At 36.8% G+C, this 21,575-nt stretch overlaps 3 protein-coding genes across 7 annotated transcripts; 1 reads left to right on the top strand and 2 right to left on the bottom strand.

The window, feature by feature from the left end:
* Positions 1-6: 6 nt before the first annotated feature.
* Positions 7-8,995, bottom strand: LOC147541230 (G-protein coupled receptor). Of its 3 annotated transcripts, none has more exons than XM_086634053.1 (18): positions 8,704-8,995; positions 8,143-8,254; positions 7,926-8,017; positions 7,772-7,810; positions 7,614-7,667; positions 7,096-7,170; positions 6,558-6,623; positions 6,329-6,371; positions 6,007-6,052; positions 5,717-5,810; positions 5,563-5,615; positions 5,016-5,100; positions 4,793-4,895; positions 4,617-4,709; positions 1,330-1,396; positions 918-984; positions 743-796; positions 7-338 (listed from the first exon to the last, which is right to left on the bottom strand). In XM_086634053.1, the coding sequence occupies exons 2-18, from the start codon at positions 8,210-8,212 to the stop codon at positions 186-188; spliced, it is 1,254 nt and encodes a 417-aa protein (XP_086490179.1). In that variant the 5' UTR covers positions 8,213-8,254; positions 8,704-8,995; the 3' UTR covers positions 7-185. The 3 variants fall into 3 exon arrangements, with proteins under 3 accessions (XP_086490179.1, XP_086490181.1, XP_086490180.1); XM_086634055.1 differs by lacking the exon at positions 8,704-8,995 and adding an exon at positions 8,578-8,684; XM_086634054.1 differs by lacking the exon at positions 8,704-8,995 and adding an exon at positions 8,616-8,684.
* LOC147541229 (26S proteasome regulatory subunit S10B homolog B-like) lies at positions 8,952-12,226 on the top strand. Its single transcript, XM_086634056.1, has 10 exons — positions 8,952-9,101; positions 9,679-9,798; positions 9,967-10,103; positions 10,228-10,389; positions 10,517-10,603; positions 10,702-10,788; positions 10,884-11,021; positions 11,198-11,389; positions 11,464-11,562; positions 11,953-12,226. Exons 1-10 carry the CDS (start codon positions 9,005-9,007, stop codon positions 12,025-12,027), a joined length of 1,194 nt encoding a protein of 397 aa, XP_086490182.1. The 5' UTR covers positions 8,952-9,004; the 3' UTR covers positions 12,028-12,226.
* A 3,392-nt stretch (positions 12,227-15,618) lies between these two features.
* LOC147541228 (RING/U-box superfamily protein) lies at positions 15,619-19,425 on the bottom strand. 3 transcript variants are annotated; one of them, XM_086634046.1, is made up of 5 exons: positions 19,263-19,425; positions 17,655-18,114; positions 17,130-17,161; positions 16,080-17,048; positions 15,619-15,976 (listed from the first exon to the last, which is right to left on the bottom strand). In XM_086634046.1, exons 2-4 carry the CDS (start codon positions 17,980-17,982, stop codon positions 16,101-16,103), a joined length of 1,308 nt encoding a protein of 435 aa, XP_086490172.1. In that variant the 5' UTR covers positions 17,983-18,114; positions 19,263-19,425; the 3' UTR covers positions 15,619-15,976; positions 16,080-16,100. The 3 variants fall into 3 exon arrangements, with proteins under 3 accessions (XP_086490172.1, XP_086490174.1, XP_086490173.1); XM_086634048.1 differs by having other exon boundaries at positions 17,655-18,105; positions 19,263-19,423; XM_086634047.1 differs by having other exon boundaries at positions 18,954-19,277.
* Between the last annotated feature and the right edge of the window lie 2,150 nt (positions 19,426-21,575).

Below are 21,575 nucleotides of genomic sequence, written 5' to 3'. Positions count from 1 at the left end.
GATTGATTTACTGCTGAAATCTAGTATACTAGGAAATGTGGCAAAGATACAATAACTTATAAATAGTGGAAGCAAGTTGATACAACCAAATGGATTCAGAATTGAGAGAACTAGCCAAATTGCTAGCGAATTCCCGAATTCAGATGACATTTTCATTCAACCTAAAATCTCAAAAAGTGCAAAGTTTAGATTGAACCATATTTTCTTTCCGTGGGTCTCTGGGTTGCTTGAGCGGAAACAGGCTGTCGTTCCCAAGAGGCTTGATTGCCAAAGCCGCTGTTATGATCCTCCGCTCGTGTGTAGCCTCCTTGTCCTCCTCCTCCTACTCCTCCACTTAACTGATTTTTGCCATTTGAAAGGAACCAGTAAGAGTTTGTATCACATACTAAGCTGAAAACTGAATTGAGTAGAAACTACCAACTTCAATTCCTGGGTAAGTTTTATTATGTTTTCCCCAGATCTGTCTTCCAAGTATAAGTTTCTATTAATAGTTTAACTAAGGGAAGCACCAGTTCATCCATTATTTGATAATTTTAGCTTCGAAAGTAGAGAAACTCGTTCATACCGTTTCAAGGTTTCTTTCTTTTTAAAGTTTTGAACGGATATTGGATAACCGATAACGATATATTTATTATTCACAAGGATAGACAGAAAGGAATGTCTGGGGTTCCAAGTTTGGTTATAATACTGGATCAAACTAAAACCTAAATAGAGTGAAGTTGTCGATATTAGCACCACTTACAGCTTCTAAACAGGCTGCCAGAATAGTAATGCCGGGTAAAGCGTCTAGTCCATGCTGCAGATATACAAATTAATAAGTAAATAACTACACATGAGCAACTTTTCTGTATTAAGAAAACAGTGAACTGAATTAAATTGGTCATATAGTTCTGAAAAGTAGGGTTAAGGAAACCAACCTGGTGTTCGACCCGCGATCTGTAAATGAATACTCCACAACACCCTAGAGTTGACAATACAATAAATCTGCATAGTGCCAATTCCCGCCAAATTTAATATCACGAATAAAATCCCATAAACTTAATGTTGATTCCCGTTTGGACATTTCTATTGTCATGCATATATAAATGAAATGAAACTATACACAAGCCTACAACTAAAGGGCAACTTGAGTACACATTTTTAAATCCATGTCATCTCCAGTATGGTTATAGCACACGTGATGATTAGAACCGAGTTAGTAGATAGTATACCATAGGCACAGCAGTGTAAAAAGCATTAGGCTTTATTTTAAACTAGGGATCTGTTACCATCTTCACTTATTAGAGTAATATACAACAAAACTCAGTTACTTTGGGTTGAATTACATACATGCAAGAAAGCACACCGAATGTAGCCCACCCTCTTGTAGCATCCTCTTCTCTATCCTGCCTATATTCTGCAAAACAAAACAAGCCACTGAGGAGTGAGGGCAGTGTCTAGAAGGTGGATATAGAGTGGAAGACCAGTAAAATGTGAAATAAAAATCACTAATTTGATAGATATTATCATTTTGTGGATCCAATTTCGGCATTGAAACCAATAAATATCTAAAATAACGGACACACTCCCCAACATGTTAACCATGACTGAGGTCCAGACGTCCAGTTGGTAGATCGATTTGCTACATAGTATTTTCTTCTCTAAACCGAGAAGAAAAGAAAAATAGAAGGAAATCGTTTTACTAGTTGAGTTAACATTTGAATTTGATGCAGGGAGATTTTCATCAGATATTCCAAGTATCTTGGATATCTTAAAATCTAGTTATTTTAGTAGCATAATATTTTTGTTAGTAGAGAATTATTATTTTTAGCAGTTTTATATTTTTATGAAACTTTTTAGGTTTTAGATTCTAGTATTTTATTTATTTAGAAGTTGTTATTAGAATTTGATTAGGTTTAGGAAAGTAGTATTTTATTTATTAGAAATTGTTATTTGAGTTTGATTAGGTTAAGGAAACCCTAAGTCAATATAAAGGGGGATCTAGGAGTTGTTTTATTCATTCAAAACATCAATAAAACTTCAGTATTTTAGTATTACTTGTTCTTTATTTTGGTTCTATAGTCTTTAGACGAAGTTCTAAGACTCTTTTCTAGGTTTTAAAGTTTTAGACGGAGTTCTAATTCTTTTCGGAGTTTTCCGCTGCGTCAGTTGGCATCAAGAGTGAGGTTTCTCCTGGCTTAATGGCAGAAGACGAAGTTAGAAACACAAACCTCGACGGTGAACGAGGTAACAATGTCATGTGGGCAAAAATTGACGGTTTGAGTCATCAACTAACCCAAGTTATGGAGATGATTAACAACCTGAATGTCAATACAAACCCTAGGCAACCTATTAACAGAGAACGTGTTGAGGGATTCGCCCACAACCAAGCTGTTAATGGAAACGAAGGCAGAGAACAACCACTTCAACAATATGTTGCCAACCAAGAAAATAGAGGTAACTATTATCCTAACCAATTATATCCGCGTAGATATTATGATGAATACAAAATCAAGGAAGAAATACCACTCTTCAATGGTTATTTGTCGGTCGAAGAGTTCCTTGATTGGCTACATGAGGTTGAGCGGCAAGTGAATATGTCATATACTGTTCCTGGTGAACAGATGGTAAACATTATTGCTTGTAGACTGAAAGGAAGTGCTGCTGTTTGGTGGGATCAGTTACAACGTCAAAGAGTGGGGCAAGGAAGGGCTCCAATCCAGAATTGGCCGTCTATGAAAGAAAACTTGAGAGAGAGGTTCTTACCACCAGATTATCAACAACACTTGTTTATGACTTACCAGAACTGTAGACAAGGATTGCGTTCGGTGGGTGATTACTATGAGGAGTTTTCAAAACTGGCTCAAAGAAACAATATGGAGAACATTATAGAATATGAAGATGTTGTAGCAAATCGATTTTTAAGCGGATTAAAATTTAGTTTGCGAGAAAAGGTGGAGATAGTTACAGTATGGACTATTCAGGAGGCGTACAACTTGGCCTTAAAACTTGAAGCTGAGGAACGGAAATATAGGAAGTTTGGATTTCGGAGGGAAGAACAACCTCACTTAACTATTAAAAAGGTAAAAACGACTCCCTTAGAGAATGTTGAACCACCACAAATTGTGAGCATAGAAAATTCAAGTAATATTACTCACAAATCAAAATCTAACATTATTGTGTTCACAAATAAATCTCCTGATATCAATTTACACGGTAAGGAATTTGTTTCTGAAGAAATTATTCAGAAAATTGAGTTAAAGGAAGTGGTTCAACCAATCGAGTCAAAGGAAGTTGTTCAGGAAATTGAGACAACGGACGTTGTTCAAGAAGCTGAAACAAAGGAAGGTGAAAAACTTCGGAAGTCAAACATTAGTCTAATTGAAGTTCCTTCATACGAAGATCCGTTCTCAGAATTTGGCGAATCTAAAATTGTTTCACGTGGATTGATAAGTTGTTTTATTAGAAAGTCTTCATCGAAGTTCGTAATTTTCAATCACTATACTCATGATCTATACAAGTTTATTTTTGGAGTGAAAAGGGAGTTTGAATCACATCACAATTATAGTCCGCAAGTTTTCTGTGACTTAATAAAGTCTCCCGTCCAATCTGATAGCTTGGTGATTCCCATGCACAATTCACGACAAAGTTTTCTCATGGGTGTACCATTCAAGACAACCTTCCAATCAATCAGTAAACTCGAGGCGAGTTTCTTTGAAGTGGAGGAGACTGATGCAGGGAGATTTTCATCAGATATTCCAAGTATCTTGGATATCTTAAAATCTAGTTATTTTAGTAGCATAATATTTTTGTTAGTAGAGAATTATTATTTTTAGCAGTTTTATATTTTTATGAAACTTTTTAGGTTTTAGATTCTAGTATTTTATTTATTTAGAAGTTGTTATTAGAATTTGATTAGGTTTAGGAAAGTAGTATTTTATTTATTAGAAATTGTTATTTGAGTTTGATTAGGTTAAGGAAACCCTAAGTCAATATAAAGGGGGATCTAGGAGTTGTTTTATTCATTCAAAACATCAATAAAACTTCAGTATTTTAGTATTACTTGTTCTTTATTTTGGTTCTATAGTCTTTAGACGAAGTTCTAAGACTCTTTTCTAGGTTTTAAAGTTTTAGACGGAGTTCTAATTCTTTTCGGAGTTTTCCGCTGCGTCAGAATTGCTACTTTTTACGTAAAAAAAAAGTCTATTTTTTGCTAAATGCAAGATATAAAGGATTTTTTGTCTGGGTGGAAGCTGCTAAGCAATATTTACTATTTAGATTATTGTTGCTATGACTCGAAGATCTATTACCAAGGTACCAACAAGAAAAAAGAATGAAGAAGACAACCAGTGCTCTTCTTGGTTCACTTGCAATTGCATTCATGCAGACTGCAGTAGGTTTTTCAGCCTGGTACCTGAATGTTTCCCCAAGTTTTGGATGTTATCTTTCCCTCTACAAGTAAAGTTTCTAGTAGTAACCATTACCGATGTGGATATAAAACAATTAGGATTAACTCTGATGGTACTTGGACAGTGGAACTTCACATACATGTCAACAATAGGCCAATATTGGTCGAGTTAAGTTAACAAATTCAGCAGCAAGCACAAATTAGTTGTATATTAGGTAGGATAACTTACTGCACATCTTTGTAAGAGTGAACTCGATAGGTTCATAACCCTCCACTGGAATATTTATAGCAACTTCATATGGAGTATCACGTGCCTTCTCACCTTCATACATTAAATAATAGAACTTCAGTAACTGTGTAGCACTGTAGGGATAAGTATCTTATAAAAACCTATAAAGCCCTTACATCTCCAATCAAAAATTAACATGGAAGGTGAAAGAGTAGTAGGTGGGTCCCCTTTCGCGCCCGAACCAGACAACTTAACCTCCAGCCCTTCCTCTGGGTTAACCTGTTATATAGGAACATACTAAAATAAGGACCATAACTCCATAAGAAATTACAAATATATTACATATAAAGTATGTATACATCATTCTACTTGGTTGAGAACGATGAAATTGATGATTACCTTAAATTCAGGCTTCCTAACCAGTCCTGAAAGAGCAGCAATGGCAGTCATATAGAGGGACACACTTCTCTGTTCGGTTCCAAAGCTGATTTTTTACCCACATCAGATAAGTATGTCAGCAAGATTATCCGCAATTTAAAGTGAATCAGGTGGACTTCTATGCTGATAATCTTTATATAAAAAGAAGAAAGAAAGTGACATGCAATACTTGTCAGCTGTTCATGAAAACTCTGAGATTACTTAAACTTAATGTCTGAAACAATCTAGATCTCTTTAAGTTGGATTGGATTTGTATCCGAACTGCATACAAGGGTTAGTCTGACAATCCTTGCTTGACTGATCAGTGGTCAACCCATTGTTTTAGGAGTCTATGAATCATTGTACCCGTTATTAGTTGGAGTTAACACACTACTTGAATACAGTCACTCGACTAACCTATGAGATCATGATTAACAACGTTTAGGTACCAAGTTACTGGCAGATGGCAAATTGCAAAGAAGTAAATGAATCTTCTTAAGAAGGAAAAGAGCATCAATGGAAATTCTACCTGAAAGCAGGGTGAAGCTTTTCATAGCCCAGTTGAGTCATTCCGTTGTACACCTAAAATTTGAAGCAAATAAACCACTAATAACAACTTAATAGATTTATGGCAACCTTGGAAAATAGAAAAAAAAAAAAAAAAAAGTAACATGAGCTCTTACAACTTCCCACGATCGCGGATCAAAACCAACAGTAAAACCCTCAAATACTCGGGGACCTTGGTTCACGCATGGAATGGCAAGCTCAACAACAACACTGGATTCAGAATTAGAAATATGAGCATAAGTAAGAATATCCCATGAGACGGTCAACGTCATAAATGAGAAATGTCCAACAGTTGGTGCTTGAATCCTTTGTTTTCATAAACACCATTCCGTCTAGGCAGTGTGTTGTGGATTACGAGAAAGGGATAACCAAATATTTTGCATATTTGATCCAGTGAAGAGAAAACCTGCATGATGAATCGTACGATACACTGCATATACATCCGAGTTCACCTGATAGATGCAACCATAATAAACAGAAAGTTTTGAGTTATTTTAAGCACTAGATCAATGATTTGATTGATACAACTCACCAATGCAACATACTAGCTCCCAGTTGTCTCCCACTAAGTTACTGACATGTAATCAGTACTACTACCATTATAGTGGAAATCACTAGACTCAATAAATTGATATTCCAGAATCAAGAAGAGCAAACATAACTGGACCTAGTAAAGGAGAACGGGAATGACTTATGACATAAAGAAACTCAAAAGGGAGGTCAAATACCTTTACATGCTCCGTTCAAGCAACCTCCACATATGATTTTTACCTGAGTTCAAATAAAAACTATTGTCACTACCCACTCGCTAATTTATACATATTCCAGATTAAAAAATATACATGATCAAGAGAAGACAGTGAAATCCTTTTTTTTTTTAAGTAAAAGACAACGAACTTTAGTTTCGTAATTTACAACAAGGTAAGTTATTCAAAGTTGAACTGATAAATCCATCACCTGAGATGTACGACCCAGTTTGTCAAAACTTTGCTCACAATTCGATAGGTCACCATTATAAAATTCCTGAAATGCAAAAGAAAATTGAAGGTTTTTATACGTTCAAGTTCATGATTTACGAGGAAAACTAGAGCCAACTTAGCCCACAAAAAGTATTAAACTGACAATATAGGTGTGACATTTACTGGTTTGCTACCAGACTGAGTTCACTGACATCTATTTTTAGACCTGGAAACAAACTCATAACTGGCAAATTTCTTCCCACTGTAGAAGCAAAGAACTACACTCCTTTACTTCTCCAAGTAGGACGTACAGAAGCATAAAAGGGCCGTGAAGAAACGGAACTTGATATTTAGTGAAGTCATCGAAACAACTACAGCTATTTTGGAAGTAAATACCTAACAGTAAGTAGAAAATAGCACACTAGCGAAAATTAAGGAAATCGAAACAGACAAAAATAATACAAGGTGCTTACACATCTTTGCTACCAAAAGATACAGTAAGTAAAATGACTTGTTTACGGGGAAGTAGGACTTACTTGAACGAAGTTGACATTCCCAGGACCAGCTACAAAATCGTTAGGAGAATAGAATCGGCCAAAATCAACGTACCCCTGTATAACTATATGACGTTAGTGACAAACTGACTGACAAAATAATTTTTTTTCATGATGCATCATATTCTTGCCCACTAAATGCAAGGTTTTTCCTAGAAAACATTATTGAACTTGTCTGCTTCAAAGGTATTTGCCATGGCTGACTAGTCTTGTTGAAGGACTTAAAAGTTGATTCCCTTGAAAATGAAGGAATTATTATTTCCAATCATTAAATAAGGTTCACGGCTTCTGTGACAAGGATGCTTAATTTGTTCTAGGAACTCCTACAGACAACCTACTAGACACTGGTCACGGGTCTCCAACTCTTGTTCAATCCTCAAATGGTGGGAAAGGCTTCCACCTCAGTAACTGCCTGCCCTCAGACCAGTTTGGAAGGAACAAAGACTGATCAAGAAAAAAAAGTAACCAAAACTAGTCAACACATGGTAATAAGGAATTACCGCTTGCGCTCTACTCTCCACATCTTTGCAAAATCGAACAACTATGTCAGAATCCTGCATGAAATTATAAAGAATATTTCACTAAAACGATCAGGAACTAACCAAAACTCACGGAGATAAATGTGAAACTAAATAGAATATTTATTGTATTGTTTTACCTTCCCATCATATTGAAATGGGTGACCAATCCAGCTAGTCTGAATCCAAGTTTAGACGAAAACAATTCGCAAACAATTGCTTCAAAATAAATGAAATGTTACTGATATTTAAATCGATTAAGTCTAACTGGAGCTACAAGGTCTATTAGGATACAAAATCATAAATGTGACTTGAGTTAGCAAGTGCGTAGCAATTTGAACTTGGTACTACAACTGAGGCAGCTCCATGTAGCTGTAAAAAGATATCTGAGAAGTAGAGAATTGGTATCAGAAAATTGACCATTACGAAGTGGCGGGTAGCTAGCTCTGGAAAAATTTTCGTCAAGTAAAAGATTGATAAACTGAAAATTCGAAACAAATGCCACACTCACAAATGAATAGGCTTATGATATTCATACTATGAGCATCCATTATCATCTTCCTATGCAACATCTCCACCATTAAAGTCTGCAAATTTCAATCTAGCATTTTCGACGAACACAACTGAAATAAGACAAAGAAATCATTAAGGACAATTTTTCGATTTACATGTTGTTTATTGTTAAGTTTGTGGCCATCCAACTCAAAACCAATTGGAATGAGTGGAGAAGATGTAAACGTTATATTCTTGGTTACCAGATCCTCCTTCTCCCATGTGGGACTATTCTCACATCCTTAATGCTAATCTACAACTTGGAAATTATAATCTTTTAAAATCGTTTGAATATGTATTTCTGAAAAATTTACATGATCTCAAACTTAGAAATCAAACAAATTATACATTCTAGATCTATATATGATAAGTATAATGAATCAAAAAGCAATACTTTTAAGAAGTTCATTTCAAATATTGATATAAACATACTGAAGAGAAGCTATAAGTTTGCCCTAGATTTGATTGAATTTAGTATCTGTTGTTGATCTCCAAGGAATTAAGAAGAGAGAGAAGGTACCTGAAGTTGAGGAGAGCTGATTCAATTGGAATCGGGAGAGAGATTGTCGGTCCGGGAACTACCTGGACTCATCTCCGATTCACTTTCATTCTCGTTTACAAGATATAACCTTCGAGATCGAGATGGATTCGGGTCGGGTCCGTATAGAGTTTATTTAGTTCACCCACGTTAAGGAGGGAGGGTGTAGACTAAGTCCGTCACTTTAAAGTCCAAAACAAATTTCTTCCATAACAAGGCAGGTTTGTTTTAGTAGACAGTGTTCGTTCGATCTTAGAGAGAGAGAGAGAAAAAGAGAAGAGAGATGGAAGGAGAAGATGCTGAACGTCGCCGTACCGTCGTTAGAGATTACCGGAAAAAGCTCTTGCTTCATAAAGAGCTTGAATCCAGAGTTAAAACAGGTTAGTTCAATCTCACAAACTCTAGGTTTAGGTTTCTACCATGTTTTCTCTCTCACTTAATTTCGATTGTGTAGATCTTGAGTCACATTAGGGTTAGGGTTTTGTCGATATTTGTTCTTTGTGTTTAAAAATTATATCAGATTTCAAGGGCTGATTATTGAATGTTGTAGTTGGTTAACCTGATCATTGAACTCTTCTTTAACCTTACTGAAACAGAAGAGATTAAGAGAACTGGTTCAAGTAAAAAAATTCAAATACAAAAGTTTAAGTGATAATTGAATGTTGTGGGTTAAATTTATCACTTTTGGGAGGATGAATCTTTGAGCTTCTGAGCTCAAGGTTATAACTTTGAAGACATCCAATCTAAAAAATAGCTTTTTCTTGAATGGAATTTTTAAGGTTCATGTGAAGGGCAGTTTATAGAAATTGGAAGGAAGTCACTTTTATCGTTTGATTTCGTTTCTGTGATCAATCTACGAAGTTGTTCTGTTAATAATCTTTTTTACGGGCATGTTCGATAATTATCCGTTTAGCTCAAATCTGTTGCTAAGAAGGTAATGAAACTAAAAATGTGCAGTTAGGGACAGCTTAAGGGGTGCGAAAAAAGATTTTGCTAAAACTGAAGATGATTTGAAGTCCCTTCAAAGCGTTGGACAAATCATAGGAGAAGTTTTGAGGCCTCTTGACAACGAACGCTGTAAGTATTCTTTTTCTTCTTTATCAAGAATGGCGTCGTATCATTACTCCACATATTTAGGTGTGTACGGAGGCAGTTATTTTAGTAGAACTATTTTATCTCGGATCGATGGCCCACTAGAGTGAAACTTGTGATCTTGCAACGGACTAATATTTTATGTTTTAACAGTGATAGTTAAAGCGAGTAGTGGTCCAAGATATGTTGTCGGCTGCCGAAGCAAAGTAGACAAGGAAAAGCTGACAGCTGGAACAAGGGTTGTTCTTGATATGACAACTCTCACGATCATGCGTGCCCTTCCACGTGAAGTAAGTTTTGATTTTACTTGTTTGAAGGGTTAAAAAGTAGGACGTATCCATGGGCTCCGATCAAATGAACAAATGATAGCTTGTTTGGCTTGTTGATGTTTATGTAGTCTAATTTGGATTCTAGGTTGATCCAGTTGTGTATAACATGCTTCATGAAGATCCTGGCAATGTTAGCTATTCAGCGGTTGGTGGATTGTCAGATCAGATTCGAGAACTTAGAGAGTCTATAGAGCTACCTCTTATGAACCCTGAGCTCTTCCTTAGGGTTGGAATCAAGCCTCCCAAGGTAACTTTTACCCCTCATTTTGTTTTCAATGTATATTTTATCAGCACCAATCTTAGTCATCATATTTGAATCTGTCCACAATGAGGAAGGAATTTCGTACTGAAGGTTTCAAATTTAATTATTGCAGGGTGTTCTTCTCTATGGGCCTCCTGGAACAGGCAAGACACTATTGGCCAGAGCCATTGCCAGTAACATAGATGCAAACTTTTTAAAGGTATATAGTTCTTATATTATTATAAAATATAACTCACTTTGGAAGTTGGATTTTATTCCAGAGAAAACTCTGAATCATATGATGTATTGTGCTTATAGGTTGTCTCAAGTGCTATAATTGACAAATACATTGGAGAAAGTGCAAGATTGATTCGTGAGATGTTTGGATATGCACGTGATCACCAAGTAAGGCTGCATTTTGAATCATGTCCCATTCTTTTCTTACTCATGAGGTATCTTTTTAACATGATTTTTTCTAATATGTGGTTTATTTGGTTAAGCCTTGCATTATTTTCATGGATGAAATTGATGCTATTGGTGGCCGGCGATTTAGTGAGGGTACTAGTGCTGATCGTGAAATACAGAGAACGTTGATGGAATTGCTTAATCAACTTGATGGATTTGATTCATTAGGCAAGGTATGCACCTCAGTTTCTTGAACTTGTTTCTACATGAGTTTGAACTAAGAACATATTTGTATTTCAATTTTCATTTTTATTTCCATCACGTGTCTGTTTTATTTTACATATTTATTATGTTTCAAACAAATTCGAAGTGAATTGCGCAGTCTTATTGATATGGAATGGATTGATAGGTTAAAATGATCATGGCAACAAACAGACCTGATGTCCTGGATCCTGCGCTTCTCCGTCCAGGAAGATTAGACAGGAAAATAGAAATCCCATTACCGAATGAACAATCAAGAATGGAGATATTAAAGATCCATGCTGCTGGAATTGCAAAACATGGTGAAATTGACTACGAAGCAGTTGTAAAACTTGCCGAGGTTAGTCAAGGCGTGCTCTCTTTTTCATCCTTTGGGAATCTCTTAGATGTTAACTACGTTGCTGTGTTCTTCAGGGGTTCAATGGGGCTGATCTTCGAAATGTCTGTACCGAAGCTGGAATGTCGGCAATCCGTGCTGAACGTGACTATGTCATTCACGAAGATTTCATGAAAGTAAGTATTTGCATATACATAAGAATATCTTAATGTAATTAATGAGGTTTGGGATGGAGTGGAGCTTAGTTCCGTCTAGTGGTGTAGGCCTGCCCTAGCGACGCTCATTTATCGTTCTGTAGCCCACCTGATCTGGTCCCTCACGCTTTCTCTAGCTCTTTGGTGGTGGAAATACTTACCATGCCCGTCTTCTGGGACTTGGATTAGGCCCTGCTCTTTGCATACACTTTCACACTTTTTTACTCCCACAATGACCTGTTACACGAGCCGCTCTGTGGAATTGGAACCTTCAATTCTGCTCCTAGTCGTCTCTTTTGTTAACTAAAACATTTTGTTAGCTCATCATATATATTATATCGTGTATTTTGCTGATTTCATCTCTCTTTTCAGGCGGTTCGGAAGTTGAATGAGGCAAAGAAGCTCGAGTCAAGTTCACATTACAACGCTGACTTCGGGAAGGAGTAATATGAACACGCTTATGGTCTTCTATTTATGCTTAAAAACCGGGATCATATGGACATTGTGTCTAATCTCTTCTCTCATCCCCTCATCCAGAACCAAACCCTAGGGTTTAAATTTGTTAGATGAAGTGTTTATTTCTGTTACAAAGATTGGAAGAGTGTTATAGAGATTGTCAAATCCCAATCAGGGGTTTCTGCAAAAATCTTCTTTAGGGCATATGCCATCTCTCAAGTTTTCGATCTCCCGGAGAACAGCTTATAATTGGTGCTAGTTTATCTCATGATTAAACTCTTGTTACACTTTCCGTTGAACTTGGATGATAATGACCCTCATTTTATGTACATCAAAACCCTAGTTTAGGATCTAACCCGATATGAAACGCGACAATGACCCCAAAATTCCTTCTTAGGTTAATAAGGACTAGTTCATGAGTTTAAAGAAATGTCCTTGTTATGTCAAACGGGAATATGATGGGTTAATCTTGATACATTCTAAGTCGGAAAAGAAGCAATTTCACCTGCGAATCTTCCAAGTCTCCAAGGCTTTGAAGTTATCAATCAATCAAAGAAGTTCCTCAATACCATTGTCATGAGACCTGAATTGGCTCAAGTCAGAGTTTTCAGAATGTCTAACTTTTCATTTGACTCGTGTGTGAGTCGTACTGAATCGAGCTCATTTTAAGTTTATATGAGCTAGGCATTAAATATGTCTAAATTAGGAGCCTATCATTTGAAATAACCTGAATGAGCTATTGTGTCTCTGATTAAAACAAGTTAAACATAGAAGGCAGATGGAGACAAATTAGACTCAGGTGAATCAAGTTCAGACGCTGAAAACAAAACAAACACAGCCTACTTTAGATATATCCTGTGGTTCTGAAACTAGCTAACTGATTCATGATGTCATGTCTCCAGGAGCACATTTGAGCGGAGTTTCGAGTTGTTCTTCGATCCTTGGGTGACATAAAGAACTTCAATATGCGAGAGAACCAGACCCAAAACTCGATCTCCATTTGAGATTAAACTTAAGAAAAGAACGTGGAAGCGAAAATGACATTGTTGTCACAGATAAATCCACACCTGACACTCGAGACACATTTCAGTCAGACTGTTTGATTTTGTTTGACTCGTCTAGGTGGGCTACTTTGAATTGATTCAAACAAGTCAAATAAATCAGATTCAGACAAAGAAAAACAAACAAATAAACACCACCATGAGAGTTTTCTTTCGACATTATCTCTTATTAGAAGGTGTCAATAATTTAGTAATGAAATGCATAACCAACTTGTTTCGATGTTTCTGTTAGCTTTATATCCAAAATATAAATTCGAACTAAATCGGTATTAGTCTACGTGAGTTTACTAACTTTGCTCCTTCTAAACAATTTGTGTTTCACCATTCTTACAATTTTGTAGAACCAAAAAGCACTAACCAACTGCAACCCCAATGCCATTGCCTGTGTGCCAATAGAAAAGTAGCGGATATTAGTTAATAAACGACGTTTTGATTACTTGTTATATTGAAAAATTACCTTTATTATTAGTGGGTTATCGGCGAATAATGTCACATAAGTGATATAAGGTCCAACACCCATCCTTGCTAATGTGAAGATAGTTGCAAATGAAATCTGTAAATAGGGTAAGAAAGTTAAATGTAGGTCAAATGAAGAAGAAAACCAAAACTTCATTACGAATTTGACGAAAAAAGTTATTCATTTTAGGATCTAAAGTACGTTATGAACATGGTTTGGGATCGAATTATATAAAAAAGAAAAAGACTCACATCGGCGGCTAAGTTTAGGTCAGTGTCTCTCCAACCGAGCTCTTTGAGTAGCTCTCTTAAGTGAAGAAAAGGACTAGAGATCTCTGTTATCCATAATGCTGCAACCATCTCTGATCCACACTGTGGGAGTGAATATATATATATATATATAAGGAATAAGAAATCATTCGATAGAAGAGATACATTTTAATAACAAATTTGAGTTAAAAAACAGAACCATACAATATAAGAGAAAGTTTGATGTTTGAAAAATGCCGAGAAACAAGGAAAACTAGGCATGAATCTTATGTGGCTTGTTGTGATTCGTGCTTCAGATGATTCTAATCTAGTGAACCAAAAGTTAAGGAGGCATAAGTCACATAATATTGTTTAGACCTCTAATTAAGGTCGAAAATGACTATTGACGCGCTTTTCCATGGCGAAAATCGTGGCCAAAAGTTATGGAGGCATAAGTATGAAATGATTCAATCTTCTCTGTGAAATTCAGAAGGTTTTGGTTTACCATTTTAAAGTAGAGACCGGCGAAAAGTCCGACGATGCTAACAAGATGATGAATACAATTATCAAGATTGATTTGTTTATCAAATAAGCAACAAATTAGATCATAGATCAAATAAGCTAAGCTCACTGCTAATGTTTTCATCTGCAAGAACCAAAAACAAAATTTAACTAGATCAAACTAAATTTGATTTTTTCGGATAATTCAGTACTAAAGAAAAATGTTAAGGAACAAGAAAAACTAGACGGAATCTTTGCAAAAATCTTATGTGGCTTGTTGTGACTCGTGCTTTCGATGATTCTAATCCACAGAACTACGAATCACAGCAAGCCACATAGGATTTCCGCTTCGGTCTGCCTAGTTTTTCTTGTTCCCTAGCATTTCTCGGATTAAAATGAGAAAATTTTAGTTCTAGTTTTTTTTTTGAAGTACCTGAGAAGATGAAGAAGTAGACCCCAAAGGACAAACAAAACAGCTCCAATCTTGAACAGATAAAGAAGCTAAAGTAACAGCCAAGCAAGCATGAATTGTTGAAACAATTCTATTACAAAAGTTAAATGATTTTTTTGAGAAAATTTTTCTTAGTAAGATGAAAGTTAGTGACCATGAAATTACTCCAAATCCCACCAATTTCATTATATAATACTCCATTTTTATCTCTATTTCTAATTGAAGCTCTGATTTCTACTTCAACTCAAGAAGAAGAAAGAAGAAGAAGAAGAGGAATGGGCATTTTTACTAAAACCCTCAACTACATTATTTCTAATGATTCATGAAATAATGAACACCATTAAATGATAGAGCTGTTTTTAGTTGATGGGTAGGTAAAAGTGGCATCATTCATGTTTATATTCTTTTAACTATTTTGGGAATAAGGTATATTTGTATAAATATGTCTTAAATTGTATACAATAATAATGACACTAAACTGAATCTGGCCCAACACGTCAGCTCGCCGGAATTCGGCAGAGACTCTTGCCAGTCGTAATGTCATTTTCCAACTTGTAAATGATTAGACATCCCATGTGGAACCATTGTACCATAAGATTAGTAGTTCACATGATCTTGTCCAAACAGAAAATGCTACTTTGCCCGAATTTTGGAGCAAAACCACATGCCGAATGGTGATGTACCCAGCTCTAGTTGGTCAGATCAGGTGGAGAGAGAAATGGGCCGACCAGTTGGAGCCGCCCGGCCACATCACTAGTTTCCCTGTGGCGGCTCCAAAATTCGATCCGGGACTCCAGATCGCACTCTTGTTGTCCAAATACGAATTTATGATTCATCAATCAGATTGGATAAAATGAAAACCCAAAACAAAACTGAATTCATCAGATACTACTTTCATGCTAACAACAAACATGAGTTTTCTACTCTTTCGGTTACTCCTAGATCAAACAAAGTAACTGAAATGAAATAAATCTGCTATTCATTTCCTGAATCTAATTTCATTTTCCCTCAGAACTGATATTTCATCAATTCCAGCTATTCCAACATCAAAAAAGATTTACAGAGGAAAGATAAGTAAGACCTATTTTCCGAGCACAGACAAGGTTCGGACTTTCGGTGTGTTTTCGATCGAGTTTCGGTCGAAACTATCCGAGGCAGAGGTACTTCAAAGATTTCAAACACTTGAGAGATGTCTGTCGTTTTTCGCTTAGCCACGTCGTTTCTGCAGAGGGTGAAACGACATTATTAAGAGATGAAAGTTCACTATGTATAACAAGAAATAACAACAATGAAGAAAAAGGTCCATTTAGGGGGGAATTACTCGCCTAAATAACCTAAGTAGAACTTCATTCTTTTCGATATCTTGCCCAAAACCCTTTTTTTCTTGAAGATGATTCGCCCGCTGAGAGAGACGATGACCTCGTCCCGAACGAGAAGTGTCTCTTTAAAAATGGTCCGGCAAAGGAACTCCTCCTGCTCGAATCAGGTACCCCAATCTTGGGAGCTTTTCCCTTTCTTCTTAGATGCTTGGATATGATAGAATCACCATCAACATCACTATCCATGACACGGTTTCTGGATATCCTGTTAAATCTAAGCTTCCATTCTGCTTCTCCTCTTGACGCTTTTCCAGGTATCTTCAGTAACAGCTTCCCTCCGCCAGTGCATATAGGGCATGGCGGATCGTACCTGTCATTTTGTGACGTTATGTTCTCCAAGCACTCTGAGTGGAAGAAATGTCCACAGACTAGGACAGCAACCACAGAGAGTTCATTACAACTCCAAGATGATCTTTCTGCTAAGAGTTTCAAGCAAACCCCACATGTTTGAAGATTGCTGGAGGAAGATGATAAAGGTTGGCTATCAGATCTTGTTATTTTACCACGGCTGGAGCCCATGGATTCGCTGTCGAAAGACCATTGTTCTCTTTGAGAAGAAGCCACTAGCTCAGAGAAAGTCCTCATTGACCAACCATCTGAGGACCCACCTTGGGACCCCAATGTCAAGTCATTGCTACATGTTGAGAGGACAAAAGATTGTCTTCCTTCAGATATTGAATTGTTGTTAGGTGACTTCAATCCCCAAATTCGGCTATCAGGTACCTCTCTCAGGAGTTGGTGTCCTGGTGAACGACGGGCCTGCCTCGACAGGGTTGAGTCTGTAGGAAGTGGGTGGCCCAGAGTAGGAGAAATTTCAGGCTCAGGAACCACAACAGAAGAGGTTGAAGGTATAGAAAAGGAAAGCTTTGAAGCAGATGGATCAAATACCGCTGATCTTTTACCTAAATCATTGACCTATACAGAAAACCCAACAAATCAACAAGATGTCATATTAAGCAAGATGGTATGTACGTGATGCTATAAGTTCAAACTCACCTCTGTAGAAATACCGCTACCAATGGATAGATCTGTTCGAAGCACATTGAGAGAATCAGATGCAACATTCAACATGATGAGAAAAAAAATTTGTACTTTCAGATAATTAGGCGGTTTGCTTATCCTGAGAGACTTAGGAATAAGAGAAACTCAATAATCCAATGTCGGCATATAGGTAAGTAGGTACCAACAAAACATAGAAGAAAATGAGAAAAACGAACCATTGTGTTCATGCCTTATACTGAACACAAAGGTGAGCCGACTTAAAGCTTCAGACTGTAACAAAATGGCATACAAAACGCATTCACCAGAAACCCATAGTTCCTTGGTATCACCATGAATTCTTAACAAGAAGTATCCATACAGGAGAGCCTACCATAAATGACTCCCGAATATTCAAACAGGAGGAACAAATCATATCAACCACATACAATATCACATGGAAACACAAGCTCACTAACCAAAAACGATTAAACAAGTGAGATTTGATTTCTCATAAATAACAAATGTGAAAGAATGCCTTGCCTGAAGAAGGGGTTATCGAGTTGCAAGCAACTCCTACATGTATAGGCGAATTTTGCCAAACAGGCGTTCGAAAACTCTCTAATGAACTTTCTCCATCTGAAATATCTTCTGTCTCTACACCTCTTCGACCCTTGATCTCCAACCCGACATTACCACTTCGTCCATTAGGATATTGATTATGGAGATTATCTACTTCACCAGCTACACGCCTTCTACTGTCCCAGTGAAAGCTCCATGATGGGGAGCCACCAGGCCTATTTAGTGCTGCATTTCTAGTATTCTCTGGTATAGTCCTATCTTTCACGGCGACACAGCAGGCAGAACCCATGATCACTAGTACAATTACAGAAAAATTGGCCGAGATATCAAGAAATCCATACACTAAAGTATATAGTTCAGATCTTCACTACTTCTTGACTCTCACTTCCTCCGCCCCGATTACTGAAAAGAGCTGTAACTCCTAGTAAAGAATTTATAAGACTAAGTTCAGCAATGAGCACTATATCGCCAATTTAATGGATCGTAAAACACAAAAAACAATACATTAATCCATAAAATATACAAATACTAATACATTAGGCTTTTTGAAACAAGGTCAATACGCATACACATACAAGTTGTGTTCTTGCAGGCAATAAAAAAAAAAGGAAGAGCTTTTTCATTACGCCTTCTTCTATGATTATGAGTACTATTGCTCTAGCCGTCTAGCTGTGTGTGTGTGTATTTATAACCCTAAGAGAAAAGCTACCCTTAATCGATATCACCACTAAGTATAATCTAATCGTCACGATTAAAGGCCACATTCCTAGCTGGGTTTTGCCGACCCACAACTTCGATAACATTCCTTTCTGTGTTTTACTTTTCTCACGTGGGGCACGCAGTCACTACTATTTTTGGTCTTACTTTGTTGTAGGTTCATTTTGGTGCCTCCTTGGCACTCTTTGATCCAAGAGACCAATAAAAACCAAACTACAATTACCAAACTAAAATCTCACAAGCAACCCACATAACTACAACTAAAAGGATATCTAAATAAACAACAAACTACATCTATCAAATCCGAACCCCGAATTATCAAATCAAACTCCTATGATCCTATCAAACAAAAATACACCAACTTTCCTATTACATTAATCCCCTGGATCTTAAAATCAATAGAACTTCATCAAACATTAAATACCCAATACTAATACAGTGACATACAAGAATGATATTACAAACTTGAAAAAAATACTAACAACCCAAACCCTAATTCCATCAACTTTGTAAAGATTGAACCCTAGAAACAAAAAATTATACCTAAAATCCAATCATATAAAGCTCATCCACTAAGATCTTACATAGAGTGCTAACTCAAGATCCCCAACTAGAAGAAGAATTAAGAAGTTAAATCCAAATAATAATAGATAACAAAACAAACCCAGAACTCATTATTAATATAGGTTTAGATTATAACATGAGATTCTGATGAATTTCAACGATTTCTAGTAGAGGAAGAAATTGTTGCGTAAGCAAAGAAGAAACTTGAATAGTCTTCTTCCATATATTTAAAAAAAAAGAAAAGGGTATAAAACTGAATCCTGAAACTGACGTGATAAAAAATCGTACCTTTCTTTCGGTCATGTTTCTTCTACTTTACAGTCTTCTTCCATAGAAGATAGATAGAGAGAGAGAGAGAGAGAGAGAGAGAGTTTTTAGAAAGAGAAAGAAAGAGTTTAAAGGTAGGTCTGTTAGTTAACCCGGGTCAGCGGGTTATTTTTAGGTTTGACGGAGTTTAAAGGTAGGTGAAATTGAAGGGTTTTATGACACGTAAGATTAAAATAAGTGTTTGCTAAAGTACGCAGAGTGCGTAATACGCGTATTTCCTTTTTACTGAACCAATTTTTCTTTGGGTTATTTCCCTAATGGCCCCCTACTTTGTGACCAGCTTCCTGCCTGGCCCCCTACTTTAGCAATAATTCCCGTATGGCCCCCTTTTTCCGTTACTCTCTCTCCTCCATCTCATTTTCTCTCTCTGCCACATCATCTTAGCACGACACATCTCCGGCGACCTTCAAAAATATTTTAAAAAAAAAAACATTTTTCTTTTATTTTCTCTCTCCTCTCTCTCTCTAATTTTTTTTTTTTTAATATCATCTCTCTCTCCACACTCCGGCGAGGTCTGTTCAAGGAGCAGACCTTCAAGGTCTGTTCCTTGAACAGATCGAGGTACTCCGGCGAAGGGAAACCCTTTCGCCGGAGTGTGTAGAGAGAGAGAGAGAGGAAGAAGATGAGAGAGAGAGAGGAAGAAGAAGAATAAGAAGAAGAGAGAGAAAATAGGAGAGAGAGAAGAAGAGAATAAAAAAAAAAAAATTTAGTTTGAAGGTCGCCGGCCAGAAATTTTGCCGGCCGGCGACCTGTGCCGGAGAAGGTGATGAGGTGGCGTAACATGGCAGAGAGAGAAAAAGAGATGGAGGAGAGAGAGTGACGGTGTTATAACGGAAGGGGGCCATATGGGTATTTCTTGTAAAGTAGGGGGCCAGGCAGGAAGCTGGTCACAAAGTAGGGGGCCATTAGGGAAATAACCCTTTTTCTTTAGGAAGGGGCTTCTTAAACTTGCGCACTGGAAAAAGGATCGAGTCTAGTCACTCTTCTTTGACCTCCGACATCTAAAGGCACCATTTTTTCCCGACTGGTGAGTCCGGGAAAGCAAGCTATTCTCGGACTCGAACTAGTCGGAGGCCTAGTTTTGGCTCTCGGACTAATCCAAGTCCGATGTCACTCGAACTTTTCATATTTCGAGAGAACTGATTCTTTAAGTATTCAAATTTCTCTGGATACAAGAGTCTCATGGAGAGAAAACTTCCCCCATAGAATCTGCACAATTGGAAACTCGACCTATCTTAAATACGATATCTCCACAAATAAGAAAACTTAACATCTATAAAAAATACATGATGTTTTCAAAGAAGAATCCTAATGTCTCAAGACTACGAAATAGTAGTTTCATTACAATATGGTGGATCTCAACCGCCTCATCTCAGCCACTTGATGCAGCCGGCTAAACAAGTCTATAAAAGGTAATGAACTCATCTTGAACAAGGCTTGTCGATGAATATAACGATCCCAACTACGGTATCAATCAAAGGTCTGAGTTCTTTGCTGATTTCGCTTTGCGGTTCGTGAGGAACAGTTCGAGATTAGTCTCTTATCAGTTCAAAATTCAACGGAGCAATGTCTGATCTTGAATGATAGCGGAAAGACAAATTTTGACATCATCATCGCGAACACTAAATCAGTAAAGGTGTTCTTGCAGTTAAATTAGTTAAGTATGAAATCCGAGTTCAGGGGTTAGACCTTCGATTAATTATATTCTATAAGTTTGAGCTTCTAAGCAGCTTAGTAGTTTAGACAAACATATTGTTTTATATAGGCTCGCCTGTTGATAGGCGGCTTGATGAGGCGACATTGATTCACCGTCTTAGAATGAAACTACTAGTTTGCAATTCTAAGAGATTCAACTTCCATATTCAAATTTATTTCTTATATTTGATAAATCGTATTGCCGATCTTGTATATTTTGTAGGGAATGTTTCTTCCCAAAGAAATCTTGTTTTCCAAGTTACTTCAATACTTAAAGATATTTTCCATCCAAGATTTTGGATCATGTTGAGACCAGGATTTAGACGTCTAGGACACTCGTGCGAACCCCAGCTCTAGAGTTGATTGACAAAGATCTTTTGGATTCCCTCTCTACTGATTTGGCACAGGTTGGCCGAGTTTTTAGTCTTTTCTTATTTATTGACTTCGATACATACAATATCTCCACAATTTATAACATAAAATCTACTTTAGCTTGATATTATTTCTCATCAACCCTTTCAACAAAAAAAAAAATATATTTCTCATCAACCTTTATCTAAGTTGGTGTTGTTGCATAAA

Source organism: Eschscholzia californica, unplaced genomic scaffold (assembly GCF_041429995.1).
Source record: "Eschscholzia californica isolate CP2 unplaced genomic scaffold, dmEscCali1.0.p SCAF_4, whole genome shotgun sequence".
In the NCBI taxonomy this organism is placed as follows: domain Eukaryota; kingdom Viridiplantae; phylum Streptophyta; class Magnoliopsida; order Ranunculales; family Papaveraceae; genus Eschscholzia; species Eschscholzia californica.
Note: the sequence above shows the minus strand (reverse complement) of the source record. Positions and strands in the feature narration are given on the sequence as shown.

Excerpts from the sequence above, each read along its gene's own strand:
- LOC147541228 (XM_086634046.1), bottom strand. The coding sequence starts at position 17,982 with ATGGGTTCTGCCTGCTGTGTCGCCGTGAAAGATAGGACTATACCAGAG. Across the intron at positions 17,162-17,654 it reads CTCGATAACCCCTTCTTCAG|ATCTATCCATTGGTAGCGGT; the intron begins GCAAGGCATTCT and ends TGCTTCGAACAG. Across the intron at positions 17,049-17,129 it reads GTAGCGGTATTTCTACAGAG|GTCAATGATTTAGGTAAAAG; the intron begins GTGAGTTTGAAC and ends TTTTCTGTATAG.
- LOC147541229 (XM_086634056.1), top strand. The coding sequence starts at position 9,005 with ATGGAAGGAGAAGATGCTGAACGTCGCCGTACCGTCGTTAGAGATTAC. Across the intron at positions 10,789-10,883 it reads GATATGCACGTGATCACCAA|CCTTGCATTATTTTCATGGA; the intron begins GTAAGGCTGCAT and ends TATTTGGTTAAG. Across the intron at positions 11,022-11,197 it reads GATTTGATTCATTAGGCAAG|GTTAAAATGATCATGGCAAC; the intron begins GTATGCACCTCA and ends ATGGATTGATAG.
- LOC147541230 (XM_086634053.1), bottom strand. The coding sequence starts at position 8,212 with ATGGTGGAGATGTTGCATAGGAAGATGATAATGGATGCTCATAGTATG. Across the intron at positions 8,018-8,142 it reads TATCATAAGCCTATTCATTT|ATATCTTTTTACAGCTACAT; the intron begins GTGAGTGTGGCA and ends TCTACTTCTCAG. Across the intron at positions 7,668-7,771 it reads CATTTCAATATGATGGGAAG|GATTCTGACATAGTTGTTCG; the intron begins GTAAAACAATAC and ends AATTTCATGCAG.